Source organism: Vipera berus (genome assembly GCF_964194415.1).
Source record: "Vipera berus genome assembly, chromosome: 3".
NCBI classification, from domain to species: domain Eukaryota; kingdom Metazoa; phylum Chordata; class Lepidosauria; order Squamata; family Viperidae; genus Vipera; species Vipera berus.
In genome coordinates, this window is record NC_138204.1 from 30,683,939 (window position 1) to 30,707,889 (window position 23,951).

Below are 23,951 nucleotides of genomic sequence, written 5' to 3' on the forward strand. Positions count from 1 at the left end.
AATTAAAATAAACAATAATTATTCTTAATAAATTCAGTAGTGTTCTTTTGTCATTTTTAAACTTAGGTAGCAACTTTTGGATGGTTTCTGGAGGTTTCGGGGGGGTCATACAAAAGGTTTTTGGGGATATGTGGGTCTATGAAAAATTGTAGACTATATATATTTGATTTTAACATTTTAATAAAGATGTCAGGAAATACCGAAAAGAAATCTTGATGGGGAAAATGTTTTTATGTTACTTTTCACAATAATAAATATCCATTATATAACGAAGAAGGAAACATGTAGAGGAACACATTTACTTTTGTTAGTCAAATCTCAAAATCTTTAATCAGACAGCAACTGTACAGCCATCTCTCTTATTAATTGGAAACCAGTAAGGATAATTGTAGGACTTCGGCAATATTCCAGAAGTTGTACTTTGTAATAAAAATATCGAATTATTCAAGCCAGACATTTCAATAGAAACAGAAAAGAAATTAAAAGAGATTTGAAAAAGTGATTTATTTTTGTGTTTTTTTTCTCTTCAATTTTTCAGGCAACCTCCACAAAAACACTATGTTGTATCAGAGTCCAAGGTGGGATTTATGTGAGAGAGAATTTCAGCTTTGGTGAACCAAACTTGTTTCTTTATCAATGCATTAGCTGACATATTATGTGTCTGGATCAAGAGTAATGGAGAAATTTGAAATAATCTTTGTATGAGTGTCAAATGTGCTTTGTGAGGAAAACATCTTTACTACAACATGGGGTGTGATTCTCATGAGGCAGTGATGTAACAGCTAATCTGTTATCCAGTGATGTTTTCATGGGTTCAATTTAAGCAGTGAAGGCAAAAGCGAACTTGTTCCACTATGTAAAAGTTTGAGGCAGGATCTGGGTCCCTCAATTCCATTCTCACCCCTGAAAAGTGCAAGGGTAGACCAGGCTATATATACTATATATCTCAACTCCCACCTCAATTCAACTTTAAAATGGGAATAGCCCTATCTCACTGGGTTGTGACAGCAATGAAAAAGTTGAAGAGTGTAAGCCACATTACAAGTGTAAGTCACGTTACAATTGTATATGTGAACTGAAAACAATTTTCTATTTTAAAAAGTACACCAATGCTAGGTACAAATGCTAGTGGTATATGAAACAATATCAGATGCACTCACAGTGTTTCTTCTCATTCACGTATCAAAAATGTCTGAAAATGTGTTTATAAAAGGAATATTGCAAATATTTTACTCCAAGGGACCTATCAAATCAACAGGTGGCTTAATAATGAGTCAACATCTATCCATGTGACTCAGACATGGAAAAGCGTATTCTTCATTAAGAATCGGAATAGTTCTGAAATATTTCAGAGTGTAACCCATTCTGTACTTGACCCAGGGCATCAAAGAATCTCAAGGAGGAACAAGAAGACTGGGACAAACAAGGATAATTGGAAATTGAAATCTCTCTTAGTTTTAATCATCTTTGTCTTTGGCTCCATGCTTCAGGATACGGGTGAACTCCACATAGTTAAAGTTGCCTTTCTTATCAATTGGAGCTTCTCGATACATCTCGTCTACTTCCTCATCTGTAAAACGATCACCCATGGTGGTAAGCAGTTCACGCAAGTGATCTTCATGAATGAAGCCTGCATTAGAGATGAAGAAGGAAAAGGAGGACTAAGATGTGTCCATTAGAAGAAAGTAACCTTCTAAGCTGCTCTCCATGAGATCTGGTAAGATGGCCAGCAGGAGTAGCACAGGTGATTGTTGCACTGGCTTTTGCTTCATGTCCCAGTGAATTTCTGAAATGAAATGTGTCCTTCCTAAATCATTGCTATTTGAAAAAAGAATTTCTATTATTTAGCCAAACAATCTTTTCTCCAGCAGTTTAAGTGCTGTTTCTCTCAGGGATATGAAACCTGTATCAGAAAGGGGATTGTGTTTGATATTATGCCACAGATTACACTCCCTAAAATGGTTGACACCCAAAACCTGTCACCTAATTAAAATGAAATAATTTGCTTCAATAAATTCCTCTTCCTGTCACATTAAAAATAATCATTTAGAAGAAACGTTTGAAGCTGTATACAAGACTTTTATGAGAGGAAATTACATGCAGCCTAGGCTTATAATGTACACCTTTCATTCATTTTAATACAAAGATCTCTTAGGGGCAAGGCTGATTTAATTTAGTATTATGGAAGAAAAAAAGATTTGCTTTGGGTATCTCAAAGAAATTTCACAAAACCTATCCCCAGACAATATACAGTAGCTGGTTCATAATACACCCAAGTGAATCTATACTGTTGGATCTATCTATTGCTGCAAGCTCTCACAGAGGGTTTAGCAGGAAATTCCTGGTTGCATTACAAAAAGGATCTGTTCTGATCATACCTGTGGCTTCCTCATCAAAGCAGGCAAAAGCATTTCGAATGACATCTTCTGGATCTGTGCCATTCAGCTTCTCCCCAAACATAGTGAGGAACATAGTGAAATTGATGGGTCCAGGTGCTTCACTCATCATTCCTTCCAAGTACTCATCTGTAGGATTTTTCCCTGAAAGTTGACAAGACAAGAAATTAGGCTTTCATTCAGTGCCCTTGTCCAATTGAATTCTTCTGTAAAAACTGATTTTGAGGAGACGATTACAGATTAGGGAATTAGAACTGGAATTACACACTCTTTCTTTTGCTGCATCAAATTTGGTCCCATTTTATTCTGGTTTAGGAGGGTTATCCTGAGAATGCACAGATGGACAGATAGAGTCCAAGCTTTTTATATATTGCTTTCCAACTTTCTATTGGCTTAGAAGCAATAAAAAGAAATGCTATTTAATTTTTAGGGATATTTTGAACAGTAAGACTGGACCTTTGTTGAGGCAGTTGAAACTTTCGAAGGCCACTACAAAATTATAATATTGAATATGTGAGAAGGGGATATTATTAAATGGAATAATCCTATTGATTATGTTTAATTTTAGTTACATTTAAGCACAAATGACATGAATACCAATTGTGATTTTATCCTACTTCTCTACCTTTTGGGCTCCGTTCCCCCAGCATATGACTCAAAGGCCATGCAATCCTTGTGTATCCTGGCTTAGAATATTGCATGACATTAGCCAGTTGTGGTATATCGATAATTAAAAGAGCTATGTTTTAGTAGAAATAAACCAGCATTATGATGGACTCGGATTACCAGCAAAATCTTAAACATTATTAGATGTAACCTGATAGATCTAAGATCTTAATAATAATCAGATAAGTCAGTAGAAGATTCCTAGAATCTTCTAAGGAAGTCAGTTGAATAAATTATTTTTATTTTTTTTATTTTAATTCCATTTATATCCCGCCCTTCTCCGAAGACTCAGGGCGGCTTACAAGCTTAGCAGTAGCCTTCATTCTATGTATATGCCTGCTTATTAGGGCTTTCACACACACCCCCAAGCGGCATTATTACAAAGTCAGCTTATTGCCCCCAACAATCTGGGTCCTCATTTTACCTACCTCGGAAGGATGGAAGGCTGAGTCAACCTTGAGCCTGGTGGGATGCGAACCTGATGATGTTATGGTTGTATTCATATAGCATGGTAAGCCAACTAAAGGAACATGTTTTGCCATCTTACCCATGTTCCCCAATTGGTTATATTTTTACCAAATTGTTAGATTTATTGTGTTATCCAGCTCCAGAGTGGTGTCCATTTTCAGTGTACAGAAACAGAAATCTGTACTAGAGGGACCTGAAGGGGACATTTTAAAATTCAAAATATTGATATGGCCACACAGTCAAAGCCTCACCTCTTTTTAGTGTATTCCATGCAACACAGATAAAAGGGTATGGGGCTTTGATTGGACAATCACCACTTCCATCTTGACTTTTTTGACCTGCCTCCCAATAGAAGCCCCTGGCTTGTGTTTACATATGTCTGTCCAAAAATAAGTTTCAGTAAGGAATTATTTTTAGTAAGTTTGCACAGAATTGGACCCTAAAATTGAATCTAATTAGGATCTGTTTTGCTTGGATAACATAATTCTTCATAAATTAGATAATGGCAAGTGAAGAACAACAAAAAAACCTGTATAGTGTGATAGCTGTACAGGTGGCCTGGTGGTATTCCAGCTGTGTTAGCGCCAATCTACAGGGGATCCACAACAAAGACCTGAATCTACACAATATGAGCCTATCAGTAGGGTAATAAAATGACCCAGTGAAAAGGAATTACAGCAGACCCTTTGCTCCTCCTCTAAGGCAGTTTCTGAGGAGCTTCCCCTGTAACACCAGACCAGTGCTGGGAGAGGGGCTTGGGAGATGGAGTACTCAAAATGCAAGGAAACAGTTCCGGAATGGCTGTTGCAATGGGGAAAAATATACTGGGGAAGAAATATTGCCCAGTGGGTATAAATGGAGAGGAAATCCCAGTTTGCTAACCTGAGCATGCACTGGAGCCTTCAGGATCTCAATTACAACACTCCTCCAAATTTGGTTCATTATTAAAGAAACCAAAATATCATTTTTTACTTTCACAGCAGACTGCCCTCTAGGGGCCATCTGCAGAGGTGCTTTTCATCCTCTACATTTTGACACCTTCCTGATTCCCTTCTGGTTAATTCCATCCTGCACAGTCATTGTTTTCTTGCCTTATTTTTTAAAAAGTTTTTTTAGCTGGTGAATTTTCTAGCACCTTGGGAACCATTCAACAACTCTGGATTCCAACAACACAGCAAACTGTAATGTGGTTGGCAAATTGTGCCTCAAGAGTTGTTCAGCGAACTTAATGTGTTTTCTGGTTCAATGGGTTGTGTGAACTCAGGCAGCTGAATTCATTCAATTAAGCCATTCTTTCGTTATTTTGTTGTATGCAGTGGTGGGATTCAAATATGTGAACAACTGGTTCTCTGTGTGGATGACGCTTCCAGAAGTCCATTCTGGGCCTGGGCAACAAAAAATTAGCTACTGGTTCTGCCGAACTGGTGCAAACTGGCTAAATCTCACCACTGGTTGTATGTACACTGCCAAAGTATCTAGAATATAGGTAAACTGTATGATTTGGATTTCATCATCGGCCCAGTTTTGAGTAGACAGTTGTAGATAATTGCATAAAAACTGTCTGTAAGAAAAAGCTAGATGATGAAGAATAGGCAATGCATCTATGATGTTAAGTAGAACTCCATTATTAGGAATAGTATTTCTTAATTATAGGACACTCGGGTATTTCTCTTTGCAGAATGCTTTGTAAAAGCATGTAGCTGGCTACTGTAAGAAAGAAGCTGAACTAAATTATAACTGATTTAGTACAGCAATTTATACGTAAGTGATTGGTAAAGGACTAACTGTAATTAATTGGAAAATGTCAGCATTTGGCATTCTGACCAGGTTCTGACCAGGTTCTACATCAGAACTGTATTAACTTCTTTGGTCTGATGTTGCAGTAACTTGTTATGTAAGTGCCGATGTTATAGTTTGTAAGCTTTGATATATGGTTCAGAATACTATATTAAAGAAACTTTGGTGTAATGTGTGAACCCAGTCTAAAAGTCAACAGTTCATACTGGTACTTAAGAAAGGATGCAAACTGAAGCTGAAATGTCTATGGTGGGGAGTCTCATGCACTCTTCAGAAGTCTCAAAAATATCAGCCTCTGATCCAGTGCAACTTTAAGATGTGTAGACTTCAGCTTCCAGAATTCTCCAGGCAGCAAAAGCTTACTCAAGTATATGAGGCATAATCCTCAATGTAGTGCCCACCAGAAGAACTGACTTTCTCCCCCCTCATATTCAACAGGATGGCCACAGTGATGGATGTTGCATCTAGCAGTTCTGGAAGGCACCATATTGGGAGCAAGCTGGGGAAGATAGCAGTCAGAGGGACACACCATGACTTCCACAGTATTATCTTTGACAGGACCTCTCACATGACCACAGTGGGTATTAAAAGAAAGGTCAAGATGCCCCACCTCTTTTTAATATGCATTGCCCTTGCAAAGCATATCAAAGGACATGAACCTTGACTACAGAATTGATTTTCTGACTCCCCTACAGGAGTCCCTGGATCTATCCTTATTTTAGTACAGTAGAGGAGAGGAGACAAGAGAAGACAGAGGAAACATTCTTACTAGAACATTTAGTCCTCTAAAGTGTTTAGGGCCAACATATGCACAAATATGAAATGGCAGTATATAATTCATATGCTTTGCTATCTCCTACTCTTCATCTCTATTTTTGCAGAACTGCATGCCATTTAGTGCTGCTAAATGTATAGCTTATTTAATTTATTAATTAACATGATATTAAGATGACTTGATTGGCCTACCTGATCATAAGTTTATCGATAATGTACTTATACCTATTTGAATGAAAAAAAATGATAATATCAAATGTCTAAGAATTGCTAGCTATATGATGACTTTTAATGCTAGATTTGCAGGACATTTCTATGGAGCTCTTTATATCAGAGGCAAGCAACTTTTTGGCATGGAGGGACTGGACCTTTCTTATTTTAATGGTTAAAGTCACAGAAAATAGGACAATGACTAGCTGGATGGAGTGATGCCCCATTTTGTACCCTCTCTCTCCCTGTGGTGTTCTGTGTTGAATTTTCTAGTTTGTTAGGCCCTAGATAGATGGTATCCCACTTGCAGGGAGTCAGATGAGAAAGAAAACTGTTCTACAGATTCCAGGTTAATGGCAGAACATCTAATTGTGAGTCTAGGAAGTCTTGTGTTGGACATTGTCATTTAGAGAACAGCATTCACAAACTCTGAGCTCAGTTCTTTCAGCTCTTCAGTCTGGAGAAGCATAGTATTTAGAACAATGATAAGAAAATTTGCCAGAGCAAATGTGGTATACTAGTTAGAGTGTTAGACTAGACTTGAGGAGACCAAATTTAAGAGTTCACTCAGCCATGAAGTTCTCTGAGTAACCACAGGCCATTTATTATAGTTTGGCTTTCAGTTTCTTTTGAAGTAATGAAAAGAAGTATATAGTTAATTATGTTTCACATAAATTACCTTAGTTAACTCTACATACTGCAACTTTGTTGGGCATATCTGTGCTATTGTCTCACTCAGCTTCTTTTTACAGAAAGGTGTAGCATTTTGGACAATTAAAATTTACCTACTCACAGGTAGTCTTTGACTTATGCCCAAAACTGGGACCAGAATTTTCATTGCTAACCACTAAACTAGGCAGTTGAGTTGCAACCAATTTTATGACATTTTTGTGTAAATTTTACAAACTTCTACAGTCTTTTTTGCCATGGTTGTTAAACGAATCACTGCAGTTGTTAAGAAAATCACATGGTTGTTAAGCAAATGCGGCTTCCCCCATTGACTTTGCTTGTTGGAATCCAGCTGGGGAACTTCCAAATGGTGATCACATGACCCTGAGACTTGATACCTGATACTGCATGCAGCTTTCTTGATGGAGTTTCTAAAGTGGTTTGCTATCACCTTCCTCTGGGACATGTATTCAGTCTTATGGTTTAGCCCAAGGATAGGCAACCTTGGCTCTTTTATGACTTGTGGACTTCAATACCCAGAATTCCTGAACCAGCCATGGTGACTCAGGAATTCTGGGAGTTCAACTCACAAGTCATAAAAGAGCCAAGGTTGCCTACCCCTGGTCTGGCCTAGAGGCCTGGTTCTGTCTAATGCTGTCCCATCCAAATAACCAACCAGACCCTAATCCTATTTAAATTTTCTGCCTAGCTGAGATTGGCCCTATCTTTTCCTTACTGTGTTGTTTTTCTATTTGCATGGGATTCTTAACATAAGGCAGCATTAAAAATTATTACTTCTCTTGCCTTGAATCCTTTACCTCCTCGTTCAGCTATATATTCAAATGAGGTTTCATAAATCAGGATATTCAGATATCAAGATATTTGGATATCAAGATATTCAAAGATCAGGTTTCAGAGCTAAGGATATTTCTGCAGTTCAGAGTTAAGATTAGATTAAAATTAAAGAAATCCTGATACCTTTGTAGCCTTTCAAATGTTTCTGAACTACATCTCCTATCAACCCTTTCAGTCACCATATTAATTTGGACTATTGGGAGATGATGTTGGACAATGTCTACAAGTTCACAGCCTTCTCTTATCAGTTCTACTCAGTGCATTATATGGCGCTGGATTTTCTTACCTAGAGAAGCCAGCATGTCATGTAGATCCTCTTTGTCAATGAATCCATCACGGTTTTGGTCAATCATATTAAAAGCCTCCTTGAACTCCTGGATCTGGGATTGGTCGAACATGGCAAAGACATTCGAGGTGGCACGCTGAGGGCGCTTCTTGGTGGTCTTTGCCTTGGCTCGCTTGCTGGACATTTTGATGGCGTTTTTGTTGGTCTGTGAAACAAAATAGAAATTATCAGAAAAAAAGTCTGAATAAACCTTTCCCCCCCCCCAAAAAAAAACCCACCTTTTTGCCCCTCATTTCTTGCATCCTTTGGCTTTTCATCTAGGAATCTCTTAAGAGATTCTCAGTGTCTCAGTGTTTTACAATGTAGACAGCATCTTATATGGCATTATATGGCATTATAGCTCCATTGAATTAAATTGGATTTCTTCATGAACCTTCAAAGAGCTGTGCTAACTTTGGCTCTGTTCACACAATACACTTCAATAGGTTAGTAAAAGATTTAGCAACTTCATTTACAGAACACATGAAATATAGCTAATTATTTTTTGTCAGCTATGTTTTCTTTAATCCAGCCTGTTTTGTTGGTGGTAAATATAAACCTGTAGTTCATCACTTTTTCCTTTTTTTTGGTCATCAACTTTTTGACATGTTGCTAGGCAACTGGTGGTACTTGCATGTTGCCATATCCTAAAAGTGGTACAATGGGTGAAAAGGTTGAAAAGCCTGTCATAAGCTAGCTTTCCCCAATCTAGTACTTTCCTAATATATTTATAGGCAAGATCCATAATGAAGCTCTGGTTATTTTGTAAGATCCTAAATTTATGTTGTAACAAAAATAGTAAATATAGTTCTCCACCTGGAAATTTTTTCTATGTATCTACTCTAATATTTAGATATTTCAGATCTTGGAGAACATTTGACATCTAGTACTGATATTTAGCGTATTGGCAAAAGTAACATTTTGAATTTCCCAGCTGAATTATTATCCCAAACAGCACTGCAGGTTCAATAAATTAAGTAGCTTTTTGCATCATGAACACTGTTAAAATGTTTCTAAGTTTACAGTCTAGTACATCCTGGTGAAAAGAAGAAGCTAATGCAATCTGCACACTCTGAAAGCAGCTTGTATTACAAGTTCTAAATCTACTCTTCAGGTGAGAATTTTAGCACAAGAACACTCAATGTGGTTGGGTTAGATGGAGCTGCAATTTTAATTTTAAGTCACTTCAGTTTGTAGACAGATCTAAGATTGAGGGAAGTAAAACATGCAAGAAATCAACAGGTTTAAATTATGGAGTTCCAAGGGCTGCTCCAAGATGAGATTGGGAAAATTTGCTTGCTTTTCTCCTTCTCAGAGTCTAGCCTCCATCTGAACTAATCTCAGGCTTCTTCTGTTTTTCTAGCTGCTCTATAAGCTCACAAGGAAGGCCCCATCTCTTGTAGCTCAGAAATAGGAGGGAAGGAGTTATCTGTTTGGAGCAGATTCCAAGCATTCCGATTGCCTCCCTCTTACACCCTTTGTCTAGCCTGGCATGCCAATCTGTGCTGTTTCTTTGAGCTACCCCTACAGCTTGTGAATAAGGATTACAAGCACTCAGTTCATCAAGCAAAGGGGAAGCCTGGAGACAGGGTTATGGGAGGGTATCCCTATATCCCCTTTTACAGAAGAGAAGGGGTTGAAGAAAGTAGGCATCTTGAACCATTAGTACCTGGTTATAATTTTCTTTCACTATGAAAGAATGGCTGGATTTTGGTTGAATAAAGTGATTATTCCTAGATTTAAGATTTAAGATTTAAGATTTATTGAGATTTTTATACCGCCCTTCTCCCAAAGGGACTCAGGGCGGTTCACAGGGCATAAATATAAACAACAGTACAAACATTAAAAGATAATTAAATTAATGCCCAAGTTAAAACCAGAATAATAAAACAAACCTATAAAAAACCCAAGTACCCCCATCAGGCCAGACCCGCTAGTTCGAATAAATGGGTCTTCAACCCGCGACGGAAGGATCGGAGGTCTGATGCCATCCGGAGCTCAACCGGCAGTTGGTTCCATAACGCCGGAGCACCCACAGAGAAGGCCCTCCCCCTGGGGGCCACCAGTCGACATTCCTTGACAGGAGGCACCCTGAGGAGGCCCTCTCTGTGGGCGCGCACAGGGCGGAGGGGAGTCGACGCCGGCAGCAGGTGGTCCTCGAGGTATCGCGGACCCATGCCATGTAGGGACTTAAAGATCATAACCAAAACCTTGAACCTTACCCGGAAGACAACTGGTAACCAATGCAGCTCACGGAGCAAAGGTGTAACATGGGAGTACCGGGAAACTCCCAAGACAACTCTCGCGGCCGCATTCTGTACCAGTTGGAGCCTCCGAGTAGTCTTCAAGGGAAGTCCCATGTAGAGAGCGTTACAGTAGTCTAGGCGAGAGGTCACGAGCGCATGAGTGACCGTACACAAGGCCTCCCGATCCAGATAGGGCCGCAACTGGCGCACCAGGCGAACCTGGGCAAAAGCCCCCCTAGTCACGGCCACTATGTGATCCTCCAAAGTGAGTCGTGAATCTAGGAGGACTCCCAAGTTGCGAGCCCTATCCACAGGGGGTAAAAGCTCACCCCCCATAGAAAGAGGTGGAACATCCCAGGTGTCTCGGGAAGCCGGAATGTACAGCCACTCAGTCTTGTCAGGGTTGAGTTGAAGTCTGTTCCTCCCCATCCAGACCCGAACCGCCTCCAGGCAACGGGACATCACAGCGAGGGCATCACTGGGGTGGTTTGGGGTCGAAATAAAAAGTTGGGTATCATCAGCATATTGATGATACCCAACTCCAAAACCACGAATGATCTCACCCAGCGGTTTCATATAGATGTTGAACAGGAGAGGCGAGAGGACCGACCCCTGAGGAACTCCACAAGCGAGAGTCCTAGGGGTCGACCTCTGCCCCCCTGCCAACACCGACTGCGAGCGTCCCAGGAGATAGGAGGAGAACCACTGAAAAACCGTGCCTCCCACTCCCAATCCCCTGAGACGCTGCAGCAGGATACCATGGTCGATGGTATCGAAAGCCGCCGAGAGGTCTAATAGGACTAGGACAGAGGAATACCCCCTATCCCGAGCCCTCCAGAGATCATTCACCAGAGCGACCAATGCCGTCTCCGTGCTGTGCCCGGGCCTGAAACCCGATTGGTAAGGGTCCAGATAATCCGCTTCATCCAGGACCAGAGGGAGCTGATGCGCCACCACACTCTCAACAACCTTCGCAAGAAAGCGAAGGTTGGAGACTGGACGAAAGTTGTTCAATACAGCTGGGTCCAAGGCAGGCTTCTTGAGGAGAGGTCTCACCACCGCCTCCTTCAAGATGGTGGGGAAACAACCCTCACTCAAAGAAGCAGATATAACCGCCTGACACTCCTAAATTAACTCTTTTTGTTCTTGGTTTTCAGGACAGCCAAACATTTCTCTCTTACAAAATAAAAATAAATGACTAAAAAGGAAAAACAAATTCCTTTAAATATATCAAAATATTGGATATAGAAACATCCATGGAGTTGGTTCAGAAAAAGACAAGATGCTCTGTAAAGGTAAAGGTAAAGGTTCCCCCGCACATGCGTGCTAGTCGTTTCCGACTCTAGGGGCAGGTGCTCATCTCCGTTTCAAAGCTGAAGAGCCAGTGCTTGTCCGAGCATGTCTCCGTGGTCATGTGGCCGGCATGACTAGATGCCAAAGGTGCATGGAACGCTGTTACCTTCCCACCGTAGTGGTCCCTATTTTTCTACTTGCATTTTTATGTGCTTTCGAACTGCTAGGTTGGCAGAAGCTGGGACGAGTAACAGGCGCTCACTCTGTTATGCGGCACTCGGGATTCGACCCGCCAAACTGCCGACCTTCTGATCGACAAGCTCAGCATCCTAACCCACTGAGCCACCACATCCCTTAAGATGCTCTGTACAGCCATGCAAACTGCCACCCCTTTTTATGTGTCTTGTGAACACCATCTTGATTTTTATAGCTCTTTCTGCAGACCCATTTACTGAAGGAAAAAGCAGGATCTGCCCTGTGTGACAACAGCACAGATGGGATGCAAAAGATGGAACAACAAACAAACAATGAAGTAAACTGGGGGTTAGTCAAAAAGAAACTCCAGTGATTCCAACCATCTTCCTCTGAGAAAGCCCACTTCACACTTTCGAAGATGGGCATGTACCCTAACATATCAATTCTGTAACCAATCAATGTAAAAGAAACATTTCAAAGCAAACCCATTCATCTCTTACTAAGATCCTTTATACAAGTTATAGGTAAAGGTAAAGGTTCCCCCGCACATGCGTGCTAGTCGTTTCCGACTCTAGGGGCCGGTGCTCATCTCCGTTTCAAAGCCGAAGAGCCAGTGCTTGTCCGAGTATGTCTCCGTGGTCATGTGGCCGGCATGACTAGATGCCAAAGGCGCACGGAACGCTGTTACCTTCCCACCGGAGTGGTCCCTATTTTTCTACTTGCATTTTTATGTGCTTTCGAACTGCTAGGTTGGCAGAAGCTGGGACAAGTAACAGGCGCTCACTCTGTTACGCGGCACTCGGGATTCGACCCGCCAAACTGCCGACCTTCCGATCGACAAGCTCAGCGTCCTAACCCACTGAGCCACCGCGTCCCATACATGTTATACGATCTATTTATATACCTGTTACCTTTAGTGAGTAGTCATGCAATATTGTGGTTTTAACTTAAATAAACAGCGTAGAAAAACATAATTGCAAATGTGACTCTGATCTGTTAAATTAGTCCAGATAAGCAAATGACTATATTTGCCACTTCATGGGACAAAGGCTAAGAGATGACAAATTTTATTTACAAATTAAAGATAAGGCCTCCCTTGAGTTGAACTTGATTCCTGATAAATGTAGAAACATGTTAGCAGAAGGGCATTCTTATTCTTTTCCTGAAATATTTTGTTTAATTTCTCATTCTAGTCAATAACCACGGGATTTCTTGGTTGTCTACTGTCTCCTTTGTAAGTATAAACCAGCTCCACTTTCCTAAGCTTCTTTGTCCAAGATCAGCCATTGCTGGCTATGTGCTGCTATCTGAGAATTTTTATAGCACATTAACAATAACAGAAATTATAATTCTCAGCATCTGGAACTGAAAGTGGAAAGCCAAATGTATCTGACTTGATTTTTAAAATGCCATGGATGTTTCCATTACCCATTAACCATGTTTCTTGCACTTAGAGATGTAAAAGTATTTGCAAAGCACACAATTCATGGTTGAAAAGACTTTCATCATGCTGTCCTTGCACAATGGCATGCTATTATTTGTTTAAAAGACATTGAAAGTTATCCTACAGTGATTTGTAATTGGACAGTTTTCATTTTAGACAGGTCTCCCAAAGGAAAGGGATTAGGAAAAAAAAAAGAAGAGAGGAAACAAAATGCAAAGCTGTAAAGTGGTATTAATGGGCAGCTAGAACAGAATTCATTTGAAGAAAGGAAAAGACAGAAATGGTGTACTGTTTTTACAGCCAGTGGATCCAGAAGTGGAGATCTAACTAGCTGGTCTGATGGAAACAGCATTGCATATTGTAGCATAAGACACATCCTTTTCTGCATTCATCACATCACAGTGTATGAACAAAAAAACCATGGGTTAATGCAGTGTTGTTTTCATGATTCTGAATTGAGGAAATGCCTATGTTTGCTTCTGACCCAATGTTGCAGCCCTGCCTGATAAATGGCTGGGCTTCCTATTATGGTAACTACCTTCTTGAATTTTTGAAGACCCTTCCAATAGACTCTTTTGTCAATATATGAAAAGCAGATAAAAAATGTTCAAAGTATATTTTCCTCTATGGACATAACTTATTTTCAGCTTTAAATATCTGCTTTTCTCTTTGCTATGTCCCTCTGCCTAGTAATGGCACCAGATTCTCACAGTCATCCTTGTTGATTTGAAAGCTGGGATATTTTTTGTCTTGGGATAGAGAGGTACCCAACACCAGGTGGCTCCTTTCTGTATTACTTCATCTCTGAGACCCCCATAGGCACATTTTTCCCAGGGCTAAATTACTTCTAGGGAGGTTTTGTTTTTTGCTTTAACTCCTTTAGGTGGGTGATAAGAGTTTGACCAGGAGTTACCTTTTGAGGGGCTGAACCAGGGCTTAGAAAAGAATTTTAAAACTACACACACACAAAACATGTAGCCAAGCACTGATTGCAGAGTTCAAAGGCTGGCTTTTAGTGCAGGCCAGGAAAGATCCCTTTTCTGCAGGAAGACAGGAGGTGAGATGATTAGTTCAAGGCTGGGACACACCTCTTGCTACAAAAGACATAAAAGCCTCTTTGTCCTACTGCCTTCAGTAAGATTTTAGGATCATAGTGCTGGAAGGAATCTTGAAGATCTTGTAGTCCAATCCCCTGCTTGGGGAAGGAACCTTACACCATCCCAGTCAAATGGTTGTCCGGTCTATTTTTGAAAACCTCCAGTGATGGAACACCCACAATCCCAAGAGGCAAGCTATTCCACTGATTTTGCTCTCACTGTTAGAAAATTTCTCCTTATGTCTAGGCTGTGTCTTTCTCTGACAAGCTTCCACCCTTACTTCTTGTCCTATTCTCAGGTACCCTACAGAATAATAATAATAATAATAATAATAATAATAATAATAATAATAATAATAATAATAATAATAATAAGAAGAAGAAGAAGAAGAAGAAGAAGAAGAAGAAGAAGAAGAAGAAGAAGAAGAAGAAGAAGAAGAAGAAGAAGAAGAAGAAGAAGAAGAAGAAGAAGAAAGTTGGAAGGGACCTCGGAGGTCATCTAGTCCAACCTCCTGCTCAGGCAGGAAACCCTATACCATTTCAGGCAAATGGCTGTCCAGTCTCCTCTTAAAAACTTCCAGTGTTGGAGTTTCTCCTTAGTTCTAGGTTGCTTCGCTCCTTGACTAGTTTCCATCCGTTGCTTCTTGTCCTGCTTTCAGGTGCTTTGGAGAATAGCTTGACTCCCTCTTCTTTGTGGCAGCCCCTGAGATATTGGAACACTGCTATCATGTCACCCCTCACCCTTTCTTCTTTAAACTACACATACCCAATTCCAGCAACCGTTCCCTATATGTTTTAGCCTGCAGTCCCCCAATCATCTTTGTTTCCCTTCTCTGTACCCTTTCTAGACTCTCAACATCTTTTTTACATCGTGGTGACCAAAACTGGATGCAGTATTCCAGGTGTGGCCTTACCAAGGCATTGTAAAGTGGTATTAGTACTTCACGTGATCTTGATTCTATCAGCAACCTATGGTTCATTACAAACAGGCTAGTGTTTCAGAAATATGCATAGTATTATTATCTCAGGCAGCAGCCATATCTGTAGACTTTCTTTTTGCAGTGTTGTTTGATGCCTTCAATTTCCCCAGCACTTGCTTTTCCTGATAATATCCACGGATTACTAAGCCAGATCAGATAGCACCTAGGCAAGGAATGGCAGTTCAAACATATTAGAGCTTTTGAATTACAGCTTTCTTGGCTTGTCTACACTTGGGACAGAGAACCAAGTTCTTAACAGATCTTAAGTTTGCTTAGATACTTTAATAACTGAATACTAAGCTGGGGTGCTACAAAGCAAGCACCCACCCTGAGCACCATCTTTATTTACAGAATTCCCTGCCTCCCAGAAAGGTGATTTTGAAATGCAGAAAAATGGTTGGTAGCTGCAGCCCACTGCTTTATTTGGAAATATATACCTGCACAGAAAGCAAAACAAAAGTAAAGTAGACTATGAGAGGCAACAACTTATCTTCTAGATAGAAAACAGCTGTTTCAGCCTGTTATGCCCCCTCTGGTAACAGTTTGTAATTTATTTTATTTATTTAGTTGCATTTGTATACCGCCCTTTCCCTGAGGACTCAGGGCGGTTTACAGGGAATTAAAAATCAAAACATACAAAAGTTAAAACCAGTTAAAAAGCATTAAATTCACCCTGTACACTAAAAACCCCAGTTAAAATTTTCTCCTCAGCCTGGGCCCGAGAGCTCAAAGAGCCAGGTCTTCAGGCCCCGGCAGAATGATCGGAGGTCGGGAGCAGTCCTCAGCTCCACCGGCAGCTGGTTCCAGAGGGCAGGCGCTCCCACTGAGAAGGCCCTATCCCTGGGTGTCACCCGCCGGCAATCTCTCACCGGCGGAACCCTGAGCAGACCCTCCCTGTGGGAGCGCACTGGGCGAAGGGCGTTTGATGCCGCCCTTTGTGAGCCTCCCTTAAAATGTTTCCTAAATTAGAAAGATTGCCATCCTTGTTTTTACAATAACCACTAGCAAAAGGAGATGGGTTAATTAGACAGTTTAGAACAGTTTGCCTGCTTGATTACTACTGTCAGAAATTTGAAGAATTCTGATTTACTGGTGTATTATGAAACAAGCTGTTGTTTATTTCTTACAAAAGATCTGTAAGTAAATCCATATCATAATATCTCTTTTTCTGCAGGGAGGGGATCCTTCGGTCAGGACATTGAAGCACAATGAATTGTTCAGTACTCTAAATGAGGATGGCCTGGAAACAGGATTTGAATCCATTGATTTTAAAGTAACTGCTTTTAAAGTAAAATAATGCTTTAGCTGAAACCCACCAACATGCTATGTAAGCACATACAGCATTTCAATTTCACTTGACATATTTTTATGATGTGTTCTTGGCTATGCCACAGATATTTTTCCAGTCAAATGGGGATTACCGGTATATAAAATGTATGCCCACAAAACAAATCATATGTGTGTGAGTGCATGCATGCACACACTGAAAATAAGGGAATAATCACACAAAAATGTTTAGGTTGCTTCTTTGTTAATATGACAATATCTTAGCCTATAATCCCAACAATGAAACAGTAAAAATAAGTATAACACGGTTAAGGCAATTGCAAATATTTAAACTGCGGTTACCAAGATGATGAAGATGAAATATAAACTGTTTATTAGGGTTTACTAATTTTCTTTAAGTGACATTTGCAGGAATTTAATATTCCATTATTCTTAGGTTCTCATCTATTACTATATTTAGGCTGCATCTTTTACCCCAGGACAAGTTCCACTGCTCACAGTGGGGCTTATCAAATGCTACTGAGGACATTATCAAATAAGGTTATATATTCTGATATCCTGGCTATATTTCTGTTTTTAAAACAAAACAAAGCAAAACAAGCACCTAATATTCTTTCCTGAAAATTTCTTGGCAGAAGTTTTAAAATTATAAACTGACTTTCTATATCCATAGAAAAACAAAAGTTAAGAAATTCCTGTAAGATCATACTGCCTGCAGTATCAAAGTTTGGCTTGAAAATTTAGAAAGAAGGAAATTGCCATACATCAGCTTTTTTCTCTGTTTAACTAAATACTTCCTAACCAGAAAAATGTTTCAAGGGTTAAACCAAGTTTTAGCTTAATACAAGTGCAAGTTCAACTGTGTTAGTTATGTACAAAGTAGCATTTTCATCAGATTTGTCTGGATGTGAAACGGGTACTGTGCATCCATTTGCAATGCTGTTTAAAATATGGATTCCATAGGTTGTGCATAAGATTAAGTGCTAAATCTGGAACAGCAAAGAATGCCATGCTCTTAATAATCTTAGGAATTTGGCTAATTATGTTTATGGATAAGATAAAAATAAGATAATGGCAAGTTTCATAGCACAGTAGAACCCTGGGACTTTGGTTTATATCTCAGAATAGATCAAGAGGATTGTCATAGATGGATCAATTCAACCTAGGCAATTAAAGGGAATTTAGCCTGTTGTTTCACTTCTGATTCCTTTCAACTAGCCCTGTCTTTACAGCTAGCAGTTTCAATGGTGCAAATATATTACTAAGAGTCAATGCTTTGCAATTACCGGTAAGTTGATTTTTGCTTCTTGACAAGAAAAATATTCAAGTCATTTGAAAGGAATCTTGTATGTTTGTATATGTGTTGCTGTTGCACACATACAGCAGCAGTAGTTTACTAATGTTATGTATTGCGTTGGTTCGAAGCACAAGGCAAGACAAGCAGGTGAAAACAGGAACATACTTTATTGAGCTGCTGCAACAGAAGTGAAGTGCGCATGCGTCCGCAATGCTATTTATCTGGTTGGCCACTAGGTGGCAGCCAATAGATTTTAATAATACATATATTAGCCAATGGCCGAGCAGGAGACTCTAAGTCTGGCTAAACCCCCCAAGCGGTTACGCAGGCAACATTTAGCAGCAATTACAGATACATGAACTTTGCACACAAGAAAACCCCAATACATTACACCTAACATCAGCATGATTGCAGTCATGCATAACAATGCTTATTTCTGATTGCTTGGATAAGCGTAAGAAAATATTTTCATGCCACCTTAAATATTACTTTGGGCTTTTAATTAGAAATGTATAAAAAAGTGCTGGGAAAGGAAAGTATTTTAAAAAGTAGTAGTTTTAAAAGGGAAACTATCAAAGGAAAGCAAAGAATTAACCACTCTCTGCTTGATTTTCTTTATTCACTGACCTCTACATGAATCTAGTAAGAAAAAAAAAGTGAAACCTAAAAGCCTCATTCACACCTTGTTCCTTTCACAGAGCAAGGAAGCTTTGAAAGTTCCTCTTGCATATACTGTTCCTGATGTGGTCTGAAAAATGCCTGGTTTTTCCACACTTTCAGGTTTATCTTCAGTTAACCTATTCGCTATGATGCTGTAGCCAGCCTTTCTGCTTTCTCTTGTTCATTATTTCCTATTAAAGCTTTTCTGTGAATTGTGGAAGGGTTTGAAGGAAGCACTGGCAGTGGTTGAGTTACCACCATTTGTTTAGTGTGTGTTCAAAGTTGCAATGGTACTGATGACCATTTTCCACACTTACGACCATTGCAACATCCCCATGGTCACATGATCAAAATTTTGACTCTTGGCAACTGGCTCATATTTATAATGGTGACGGTGTTCTGGGGTCATGCATCACTTTTTGTGACCTTCTGACAAGCAAAGTCAATGGGGAAGTCGGTTTCATTTAACAACCACATTACTAACTTAACAACTGCAGTGATCCACTTAACGACTGTGGCAAGAAAAGTCGTAAAATGGGGCAAAACTCAGTTAACAACTGTCTTGCTTAAGAAAGAAATTTTGGGTTCAGTTGTGGTTATAAGTTAAGGACTATGTTCACCAAGCATGCCCAAGTAAGCTACCTATTTCTTCCCTTTAACTGGCCTTATAAAATGTAGTAGAGAGGGAAAAAGAAGAATGAATCTTACAGAGATAAAATCAACATTACCCACATCAAATTTTCCTTCCTTTCAGAATGTTAACAGAACATGGTATTAATTTGACTCATGGAAGCAGGCATTTCTTTTGTCCTCTGGGCAGATTTCTTGTGATTCCTTAACAGCAATGAGATTTTGCCAACCTTTTCCTGAGCTTCTAATTGCCATACTAGTTCTTGCTTTCGTCTCTTGTCCTTAAATGGTTGTTAGGACTAGGAACTTGGCACAGGTTCAGTGGTGCAAAAAAATAATAAGGTTTTTTTTCCAGTCACACTGGATGGCTTCTCAAGTAGCTGCAGGTGTGAAGGTATAATCCATCAAATTTTCTAGTCCCATATGATCTGTTCAGTGGAATGGAGCTTGCACATGTTGGTTTGTGTACAAGCCATAATCTGAGTACCATTTAAGAGTATAGGAGCTAATCTTTAGATAAGTGACATACTACAGCAGTCTTCCCTAAGCTGGTTCTCTCCAGGTATAATATACTGTACTTCCTATGATCCCTAAAAGGTTTGAGCATGATGGGCTTTATTTGATTTTGGCCAAGTGTGTTGAGCAGGCCAGCTGTTTATTCAATAAATATAGTTAAACAAAGCTTAGATCTCTAGACTGTTTAAAACTGACATTTGATAAGTCGAGGGATGCTGTCTCTTCACCACAGAGTTCCTTCTCTTTGCCAGTTGTTTACTATACTGCACTAGTACTCCATATTTACAGTATGTTTTGTAGATCAAAAAGTATACTTTCATACACTCACACATGTGCACACACACGCACACAGGCATATATACATGTGCATGCACACACAATCCTCCGTTTTATTTGCACTCTGAAATATGGGCAAAGGACTCTGTATTAAAAGATTTGTCTTCAGGTTGACATATTTTTGTTCCTCTCTGTTTTAGCTCAGATAAGGGGAGATAGACTCTGCAAACATCTGTTTTGCGGCTTGCTTGATTCCTGATTTCAGCTAAATAATCCAGGTTCAGAAGATATGTATACTAAAATAATAATATATTATTTAAAAAGCATTCTTGAATATGTAAAATACATCTCATCACATTCATGAATACGTTCATCCATCCACCTTCAGCTCTTTCAAGTTATACTTGAGATCTCTTTTTAAAATAAACATGAAACTGTATGTTTCCCAAATATTTTTTAATCAACATACCTACTGCCTACAAGCCAAAAGGAAACTTAACTGATTCTGGGTAGCCTAAAAGTAGCCAGGACTGGCAAGCATGTGCTATTGATACAGCAAACATGTTATCCTGCAATTCTACATCATTGAACTCTAGTGTTTCTTGGAAATAGCTTCTGCTTAAGTTTAGAATTTAATCGGTTTGGGGGAGAAAAGGTACCAAATACACCCCCAGAAGATGCTTCTATAATCAACAGAATGAAGCCTTCTGCATGTCAAGCTAGCAACACCATTCCATACATACAATACGAAACTACATCTTACACAGTTCTGTGTGTTCAAATAACCCTGAAGTCTGAATGAATGCTTTAGGACATGATGCTTGTAAACTATGCTCCTCAGTCTACCGTTGTCTAGATGTTTCCTCTTTCCAAACTGCAGAAAAAGATATTTTCATCATTTTCATCTAATCTGCTTTGCTTACTCAATTTGGGTAATGGCAAAGAAGACTTCAGCAATGGAAATAATTGAAAAGCATTCAGACTGGATCAGATGACTTTCAATGGGGCTTTAAAGTTTAGTACAAATTGATAGAATATTTGCTGCTCAGGATTGTAGCTCAGATCCCCATACGTTAGTAGAAATCATACATCTTTAGCCAGAAGAACATTTTCTTCCAGGGTTGAGGACCTGCAATATCATGTTTAAGGACACCGAATACTCTTCTCAATAAACAAATGTATCCCAGTCTATTTGCAATGGCAAAGTGGATTCTTTTCCCTTTATCCATGCAATCCTGATTGAAATTCTGCTTCTAAGAACACAGTTAAGGAATAGCCAATAGTTCAGGTATTAACCTTAGTGTAATTTGTTTGGTTTTGGATTAACTTGTATGTGAATCTGGCCACTGAGGTTTGTAAACTGTAGTTTGTATCCTACTATAATGTGCGGATCCAGTAAATTATATTTTGTTTAGCAAATTATAGTTTCATGTGTGAACCTATAAGGACCATTATCAGCTATCCCCAACCTGTTGCACTCCAGATGTGACATTTTCTACAGCTTCCAACATAGTGTGTCTGAAGCTATCACACTGGAAAAGACTGACAGAGATGATTCACTATAAACCTGAGAACCTCCTGTGTGCGAGTGCTCCTTATGGAAACATTATGCATGACGTGAGTTTAAAAATTAGCCAATCACACACTAGCTTAGCATGTTATACATTCAGAAGCCTAGGTAGGTGAGTGCATCATGCAAACCCAGAAAACTCAGTTGAATAAACATAGTTAAGAACCATTGGTAAGCACAATTTATCGAGGGAGTACAACAGGTCGCAAAAGGATAGCCTTATTGCTAATTTGTTGCAGCAGACAACCATTAATTTTGGATTATGAAATGCAATACAATAGCCAAGTGATCTAGTACAACAGGAAATACCAGCTCTTGCTTTGCCCAAGGAAAGTCTCCTTCCATCTATCAACATCCTCCCCATCCTCACTTGCTAAAGGGAAATAAATGTAAGGAAGAGCACCTACCTGGTTCAGACAGAAACTGTTTTAAAGCCCTCAGATCTAGGAAGCGTTTCTGCAAAGGGATGAAATTAATTAGCTGTTGTTTTAATCTCCCTAGTTTGGGGGAAAGCAGGATCAGAGGGCAGAGGCAGCCAATGAAAAAAGAGTGTTTTCCCAGATGGTCCCCTCCCACCCCAAAGGATTTGGCCATACAAGGCAAAAGAATGCCGAGCTGTGCGGGTGGCAGCAGCCCAACTGTGAGAGGCTGGATTTGGGACTGTGAGAGTAAGGAAAGGGGAAGAGAGCATTCTGCCTTATATAGATAAAATGATGGGGGGGGGAGGGTTGGAGGGAAATCATTGAACTCTCGGATCAGTTGTTAAAAGCAGCCGGCATCTGAGAAGACCCAGCAACAGTTTTCTTTATAAGGATGCAAGTTATATAAATGACAAACCTTTCTCTGGTTGAGAACAAAAGTTTAAGCAAAAGTTTAAATATGTATGGTTAAAAGTTACAAGGGCTTCCTGGACAATGCTTGGTTGGCATTCCTCACTCCTCAGTGCGGTTTGTTGTTTTAATTATTTTTTTCCTTGCCAGAAACATTAAAAGTACAGATGTTTTCTAGTGAATAGAGACTAGTTTAGACAGGAAAATGTAAAAGAAACCATTCAGAGGCAGTTACCCTTAATTCATCTCTCCTGTCAAACAGGCTCTTACATTTCTGTAAAAGCCAGTAACATTTCCTGACCAGATTCCTCATGGTGTAAAGACATACCTTAAGCAGTACTGTATATTATAAAGTCAAGTTTCCTTTAAGTCCAGCTCATTTGTAGTGATTTCGTGGACCATCCACGTAGCTGTCTTCAAACAATGCAGAAGTAGTTTGCCAATGGTTTCTTTCTGTATGTTTAACTTCCCAAATCTAGCCAACAATCCTTGTCTCCCATCCAATTGCTAATCAAATGTAACTTGTTTGTAAGCTTTTTTAATTTAGCAAACATTGGAAAAGTGTTGTCCTACCCATTTGACAGTGATTCACTACTATGGTGGAGGTGGGGGCTACTGGGCTAATTTGCAAAAGATTACAATGCCAAAGTTATCTTTGTCTAAAATATTGTTACACTTATCTGCCAGTTTTCCATTCATTCTGATCCATTATTCATTTGGGCTTTGAATGAGGATGTAGAAACATTTTAAGCTCAAAGACCGTGCTGTATCCAATCTAACTTTCTGGTGAAGTTATGCTAGTGGTAGGTTCCTTCCAATCAAGGCATGGAGCAGATAATTTGTTTCCATCTCATCCCACCAATTCTTTACCCCCCACCCCAGTCCCAATGTCTTAGCCTGTTTATTAAAAAGCAACCATGGAAAAAAAGTTGTAATTACATTTCTTCTGGAAAAATATTTACTATGGAAAAGACAGCAGATGGTACTTGGATCAGTCTCTCAGTTGTTAAAACCTGGATGTTCTGAAAAGGAAATCCAGACACATCTAAATCCCAGCCATCACGGTTTATATAGCTACGCAAGAAAATTTAGGGTTTCTTGTATTTTGTTAGCAGGCAAGATGTCATACTATGTGAAAAAGTACATAAGATTAAGACCCTCTGAGTCTGTTCATGCTGTACAGCTTCTGCTTACCCATAGTTTATTCATTAACACAATTATTGGAGTTCACATATTATACACTAAACATTAAAGCTAACCACATGATTAGGTTTGTACAATCATGCAAAAAATGTGATTGGCCAGTTTGCATTTCCAACCAGAGACTTGTTAATGTAATCCACATAATGTCCTTTTAAATTAATCACAGTGCTGAAAACAACTTAAAAAAAACAATTAATTCAACCTCCTACCAGTTCAGGAAATCTGTTACTCCATCATCCATCCTCTTCAAAAATCCACAATGAAGAAC

General features: G+C 39.5%; 1 protein-coding gene across 1 annotated transcript; it reads right to left on the reverse strand.

The window, feature by feature from the left end:
• Window positions 1-297: 297 nt before the first annotated feature.
• MYL9 (myosin light chain 9) lies at window positions 298-22,174 on the reverse strand. The gene is made up of 4 exons (XM_081325967.1): window positions 22,058-22,174; window positions 8,122-8,326; window positions 2,379-2,540; window positions 298-1,630 (listed from the first exon to the last, which is right to left on the reverse strand). The coding sequence occupies exons 2-4, from the start codon at window positions 8,303-8,305 to the stop codon at window positions 1,458-1,460; spliced, it is 519 nt and encodes a 172-aa protein (XP_081182093.1). The 5' UTR covers window positions 8,306-8,326; window positions 22,058-22,174; the 3' UTR covers window positions 298-1,457.
• Between the last annotated feature and the right edge of the window lie 1,777 nt (window positions 22,175-23,951).

Excerpts from the sequence above, each read along its gene's own strand:
- MYL9 (XM_081325967.1), bottom strand. The coding sequence starts at position 8,305 with ATGTCCAGCAAGCGAGCCAAGGCAAAGACCACCAAGAAGCGCCCTCAG. Across the intron at positions 2,541-8,121 it reads TGACATGCTGGCTTCTCTAG|GGAAAAATCCTACAGATGAG; the intron begins GTAAGAAAATCC and ends GTCAACTTTCAG. Across the intron at positions 1,631-2,378 it reads CTTTGATGAGGAAGCCACAG|GCTTCATTCATGAAGATCAC; the intron begins GTATGATCAGAA and ends TCTCTAATGCAG.